We start from the raw sequence: 7,050 nt of genomic DNA on the forward strand, positions 1-7,050 counted from the left end.
GCCGTACTTGCAAAAAAGGCCTTTTATAGTCATGTGACCCAGCAGACATTAGAAAAGTGCAATGCATCATGGGATGTGACTATATCATAAGCACATGAGACTTGCCATGTCAGTTAGAAGGAGCACCCACGACACTGCACAAACACATACAAATACACAGACACATGCACACACACACTCAAAGTTATCATCTGAAAGGCAGGAACAATGCATCAACATATCACATATTAACATAGTAGACTGTGTACACACACACTCATGCCCAATCGTCCACACACATTTTCACACACACACACACACACACACACACACACACACACACACACACACACACACACACACACACACACACACACACACACACACACACATTTACACAAACATTCACACATAAACACCTACGCCCATACACACCCACTCAGCCAAACACCCCCAACACCCCCCCACCCCCCCACACACAAACACACACACACACACACACACACACACACACACACACACACATCTTTGTGGACACAATGAGGCTTGGCGCATAAATAATATGCAAAAGTCCATGAGCCGTGTTATTATCTATTTGAGGAGGAACATGGTGTTGCCTGTCAGAACCAGGGCAGAGGCTGTCTCTTTGGCACTGTATCCGCCACGACACAAAAACACACTTTATCTTCCTGGCTGTAACTGAGAAACACATTTAGTCATGCCAGACTTGTTATTTGTAGCTGTGTGTGTGTGTGTGTGTGTGTGTGTGTGAGAGAGAGACTGCAGACACAATGGTTGCACAGTGACGTGATGTGACATAAAGGCCCTGTACTTGCTTTGGTCAACTCAACTTGCGAAAGGGTTGTGTGTGTGTGTGTGTGTGTGTGTGTGTGTGTGTGTGTGTGTGTGTGTGTGTGTGTGTGTGTGTGTGTGTGTGTGTGTGTGTGTGTGTGGCCCACTGATAGGCCTACTGCTGTTGTTACTGGTGTAGCCGTTATGACCAGGGGCACATCTCGCCTACCCATAGGGAGATATCTCGGTGTTGAAAGTGTCAAACCCAGAACGCTGCATGTATCCAACCATCAGAGTCTACTGCGGTTTCATTAAATGAACTCTTCCACCCGTGCTTTTTAATCGTCGCCATCGTAATTTGATGTCACTCACCGCTGTGGTGGATAAGCCATCTTTGTATTTCCAAAATAATTGGCCCCCGGAGGCGCAGAGGGAGCCAATGTGGGTAAGGTCGCCCTCTTGTGGTAGTGGCTGAGCTCTTTGGGGGACATTAATCGTCGCAACCTTTTTGACGCCACATAAATTAGTGAGTGAGTGGAGCCTATTTTGACTTCCTTGTTGAACTGGCAAGGGTATATTTATGTTTCCCTGGTATTTTCAGAAACTTGCAGGCGGTTTTCCGTGCTGCTGCAATAACTTAAACCTATTATACAGTAGAACACACAAGAATATAACCAACCCCATTATTCCACAAAGGGCGTCAACCTTGATAAAATAAACAATGTCAACTCAGCGATCCGTTTCCCCAAACAATCCATCCTGCCTTGACCAACCCAAGCGAACTTCTTGTTTCTTCCACAAAAAGTCCAGTTCCGGGTTTTGTATGTTTCAAATACTGCTATTCCCCTCGATCCTCTCCTCTCCTCTCCTCTCCTGTCTTCCCTCGCTCACTGCTGCACGCGCTCTCGATGGCTGTTGGCTGCTGCAAGGCGATTGGTCGGCAGGGAGGCTGGCGTTTCTAGCCTCGGCTCATACCCGTGTTCGTGTTTACACCTTGAATAGTCTGCGAGCAGAGCTACGCCGCCAGGACCATGGTGAGGGCGCGGAGATAACAGTTGGGAGTTGCTGCAATGTAAACGCCGCAGCAGTTACATTCAAGATACAAAGTTATCGGTTGCGTGTTGTAGGAATAATACTGGTACGTTTCATCCTGGACTTTTTAATCATTGGAATTGTGTTATCCTGGAGTTGTGGCAAATATAACTTTCGGCGACTTCTCTACCCAGGAAAACCATTTGGGCATTGCGACTGGTGTCGGACTGAATAGAGGTCGTCTTTCTTCTGTCACTCGTATTTATAAGTGATTGCATTTCAATGTTTGTGTTTTTGTGAAGTTGCCGTGGATTAAATTCAACCTTGCGCGTTTGGTAGGCTGAAGAGAAGAGCCAGAAGAGAGCCATACGGACACGTTTCGGTGGACTAAAAGGTATTGGGGACATTCGGCTATCCAGGTCAATCTTTCCAAACGTGAAAGACAATTTATCCCAATATTTGGCATCGTCTAACAAGACGAGTTGTGGGGGAAAGCAAGGCACACTTGCCTGAGAACGCTTGGGAACATTTAGGAGTGGCGCCACCGGGAGAAGATGCTCTCTGTGCGGATACAGCACCGCTTGGGTTCCGGTCATCTGCTGGCCCTACTTTTAATCTCTGGGACTCTGATTCCAAAAACAGGTAAGAGCAAGTTGATTTAAATTGTTACGCTGTTACTTATGCGTAATAGCCGATCCTGTGCGCTGCTGATGTGTGTGCATGTGTGGTTGTGGTTAACGTGGTCCTAAGTATCCAAAGAGTAAGTTGTGGTGTTTGTGTGTTCCCTTTTTCCTCCTTTGTAGTCTATGCCTATTTTTGTTGTTATTCCTCCGGATATTATGATAGGCTACAAAATAGTCGCCTGTCTGTCGCCCTGCCCGAAACCACTCGGAAACACTCCTCCAGGCAGATAAAGTCGTTTGATAAGAGGCTCATTTCACGGCGTGTGTATATGTGTGTCTGCCTTTTCTAGCCATCGCCTAAGATTAGATCTGAATGCTGACCCATTCGAATCTGAAACTGTCCATATGGACAAACGCCTGGTGCATTTCACAGATTATAGATAATCACTTGATAACTTGGCGGGGTAAAAAGCTGTTATTAATGTGGTGCACACTGCCCATTATGTCGCTTATTCTTGGCATCCCCATTCAGGGCAAAAACTCTTTTTTCCCATCAAGCGGCTCGAGAAAACAAATTGTCAACATTGTGATTGATTTTTGAGATGTTTTAAACAGCCATTGAATAATGAGGCCAATAGCGTTTTATCTCCTGAACATATTTCCATTCCATTTTACGGATAATTGTGTCTTATCAGATGAGTGACGTGTCGCATGAATGCTCTCTCTGATTAAAACAGGCTGTTTAATGAACTCGTACAGCACACACTAAACGGCGCGCGGTAGATGGATCAAACTTTTTCTGGATAGTTAATTTAAAATGTGGCCTATTTAATTCTCGGTTAAATCATCCGACTAATTTGAATTAAAGCCAAGATTAAAATGGGCATAACGCCCTGTCATTGGAATTAAAAGTTTTGGAGTAGGCTATTTCTCCTGCTTGGCAAACGTTGATCACATCTCCCGAAGGGCATTTTTTATGTTTTACGGGGTTGTGTGGTTGTGTATTTACGTTTCAGCTTTCAGGAATGAAAAGAGAACCAAAAAATATCTTAACAGTTTGAAAGCAACACATTCGACTACTGCCGCGTGTGACAATAAGTCTGCTTTCATGTGGCGCTCTAGATATGAATCTACATTGTTTACACACAGTTGTCTTGCTTGACAGTAGTTTGAAAAACATGTAAGTTCATGTCAAAGTCGTTTACAATGGTGATGGGTAGTTTCGCACGAGTTGTTGTTGCCATGCCACAAAGTCCAAATGTTGGGAAGGTCATTAACAAGTCATTAACTGGTAACACCTACGCCCTGCTAAAACAGATGCCATTCTCTTAGTAGCTTGGAGATAGATACCCTATCTTGACTATTGCACAACGGTCTCACACACACACACACACACACACACACACACACACACACACACACACACACACACACACACACACACACACACACACAGGTAAACGGACCGGACAATCGAGATTGTCAGGCTACATGTTTTGGCGACACTCTGGTCCACTGGGCACCCCCCCCCATCTCTCTCTCCCTCCCTCTCTCCCTCTCTCTCTCTCACACACACACACACACACACACACACACACACACACACACACACACACACACACACACACACACAGAGTCAGATTGACACGATGAGAATAAGCTTTCGACAGGTTCAGAGGATTAGGCCTTTGGGTTGAAAAACGAGACAACAGAGACAATGCCTTGTTTTGTTTTGGATAGACTTCACTTTGTCGGAGTACAGGCCGTCAATCTAGCAACAGTAGCTTGAACAACATGTTGCACTGTAGCTTTAAACAGATATAGCCATATCAGAGGCACAGGCAGGGTACCCCTTTTCTCCTCTCTCCTCCATCTCCTCTCCTCTCCTATCCTCTCTGCGCTCCTCATCTCCTCCTTTCCTCTCCTCTCCTCTCCTCTCCTCTCCTCTCCTCTCTCTTCTCTCTTCTTTCCACTATGCTCTGTCCTCTTCCCCTCATCTTCCCATCCCCTTCTCTCTCCTCTTCTATCCTCTCCTCTCCTCTCTCCTCTTCTCGCCTCCCCTCTCCTCTGTTGCATCCTCAATCCGCTTCTCCTCTCCTCCTCTCTCCACTCCATTCCGTCTTCTGGTGAAGTGTACTCCCAGGACATCTATCCCAGAAAAGCTGCTGATGTTTATGAGGAGACTGAGAGAGAGAGAGGGTCTGTTTTGAAATCTTTCACACGAGAGTCAAGAGGTAGTAGCTGACAGAGAGAGAGAGAGATGTAGAGAGAGGGAGAGAGAGAGAGAGAGAGAGAGAGAGACTAAGAAGGAGAGAAGAACATAAACCGTGAGAAATGTCAACGCTGCCTGCATATCCGACCACCCTGCCGCCACAAAGGGTCTACTGAGGACCCCGAGCATCTGGCTCACGACGACCCTGAACAATGTTTCCCCCTGACACACACACACACGCAAAACACACACACACACACACACACACACACACACACACACACACACACACACACAAAACACACACACACACACACACACACACACACACACACACACACACACACACACACACACACACACACACACACATCCACATCCATGGGTGGTGGGAGAATGAGCAGGCTCCAATTTTCTGTATTCATCTTATCTGTCGTTAAGCAGCTAGTTATGACCAGTCCTTTATTCCCTGTGTGTGTGTGTGTGTGTGTGTGTGTGTGTGTGTGTGTGTGTGTGTGTGTGTGTGTGTGTGTGTGTGTGTGTGTGTGTGTGTGTGTGTGTGTGTGTTGGGTGGGGGGTGGCAGAGGGAGAGAGGTAGACATAGAAATTGTGTGTGTGCGTGTGTATCTGCATCTGTGTGTGTGTGTGTGTGTGTGTGTGTGTGTGTGTGTGTGTGGATATGCTTAGCTCAGGTTTCCTGCTACGGCGCTGCTCTATAAGTGTTGACATGTACATTAATTACCAAGACTGCCAGGAACTGGCGTCTGGGACCTCCAGCCGGCCTGCCTTCATTGTGCGTGTACGTGTGTGTGTGTGTGTGTGTGTGTGTGTGTGTGTGTGTGTGTGTGTGTGTGTGTGTGTGTGTGTGAGAGAGAGAGAGAGAGAGAGAGAGTAAGTGAGTCTCTCTCTCTCTCTCTCTCTCTCTCTCTCTCTCTCTCTCTCTCTCTCTCTCTCTCTGTGTGAGTGTGTGTGCACGCGCGCGACAAAGACAGACAGAGAGAGAGAAAGAGAGACAGAGAGAGATTTTGCTCATTGTTTCTATGCTGCATGTATTAGTGGTGTGTGTTTATTCCCTCTGTGTTATTTTGTTTTAATTGCGACTGCATTAGTAGTGTCCATGTTTGTGTGTTTGAGAGATAAACACGGCCATGAGATTGGCAGACACAGAGACAGACTGTTATATGGAGACTGTGTGTGTGTGTTTGTGTCTGTGTTTATGTCTGTGTCTGTGTCTGTATGTGTGTGGCAAGCAGAGAGGAGGATGACTGCACACCAAATCTCAAAACTAAACAGCAAAGTTGGTTGTTGTTGAGCCATGCTCGTGCTTGTGCAGACACACACACACACACACACACACACACACACACACACACACACACACACACACACACACACACACACACAGACAGAGCAGGATTAGAGAGTGGAGTGACCCAGTGCCCTCGGCCGCCATTGGGATCTGACAGGATTGGTCTGTGTGTGTGTCGTGTGTGCAGTGTGTGTATTTGCTACTGTGTGTCGTGTGTTACTTTGTGTTTCAGCGTGTGTGACAGGATTGGGGGTTGTGTGGTTTTTTTGGCGACAGACGGCGAGGGTGCTGGTGTGTGTGTGTGTGTGTGTGTGTGTGTGTGTGTGTGTGTGTGTGTGTGTGTGTGTGTGTGTGTGTGTGTGTGTGTGTGTGTGTGTGTAGCCAGTCAAAGGCAGCGTGACGTGTCAGGCCCTCCCAAACTCCCAATACACTGGCAGCATGGCAATTGAATTTACTTCTTTTTGGTGTGTGGTTGTGTGTGTGTGTGTGTGTGTGTGTGTGTGTGTGTGTGTGTGTGTGTGTGTGTGTGTGTGTGTGTGTGTGTGTGTGTGTGTGTGTGTGTGTGTGCGTATTGGAGGTGGGGGTGAATGGGGAGGTGCAGGGAAATTAAGGAGCGTGGAGCCGCATCTTGTTAAGTGTGGGAAAAATAAAGCAGCCTGCGCACTGAAACACACACCAGGCACACCAGGCTTACTCCCACCCAAACCCCTCACACACACACACACACACACACACACACACACACACACACACACACACACACACACACACACACACACACACACACACGCTCACCATGCTTACTCCCACCCGTACTCCTCTCTTTCTCTTTTTCTCTTTCTTTCCCTTCTCTCTCTCTCTCTCTCTCTCTCTCACACACACACACACACACACACACACACACACACACTCTCTCTCTCTCTCTCAGACTCCCTCCCTCCGCTTCTCCCAGTTGAAGCCCCACGTCTACCCCCCAAGTAGAGCTCCCCCCCGTGTGCTCCCCATCCCAATAGCTGCCAAGCTGACGGCTGACACATCCGCAGGTGGTGATCAGAGCAGCAGGGGAGAGGAGGAGGGGGAGGAGAGGAGAGGAGGAGGAGAGG

The 7,050-nt window shown here is 47.5% G+C and overlaps 1 protein-coding gene across 1 annotated transcript in view; it reads left to right on the plus strand.

The window, feature by feature from the left end:
• Positions 1-1,791: 1,791 nt before the first annotated feature.
• unc5b (unc-5 netrin receptor B) overlaps positions 1,792-7,050 on the plus strand; it is a 99,765-nt gene continuing 94,506 nt past the window's right edge. Inside the window, exon 1 of the mRNA XM_063191878.1 lies at positions 1,792-2,445. Within this exon, the coding sequence (XP_063047948.1) occupies positions 2,358-2,445 (88 nt within the window). The 5' untranslated portion in view covers positions 1,792-2,357. The remainder of the gene's footprint in view (positions 2,446-7,050) is intronic.

This window comes from Engraulis encrasicolus, chromosome 24, assembly GCF_034702125.1.
Source record: "Engraulis encrasicolus isolate BLACKSEA-1 chromosome 24, IST_EnEncr_1.0, whole genome shotgun sequence".
Classification (NCBI taxonomy): domain Eukaryota; kingdom Metazoa; phylum Chordata; class Actinopteri; order Clupeiformes; family Engraulidae; genus Engraulis; species Engraulis encrasicolus.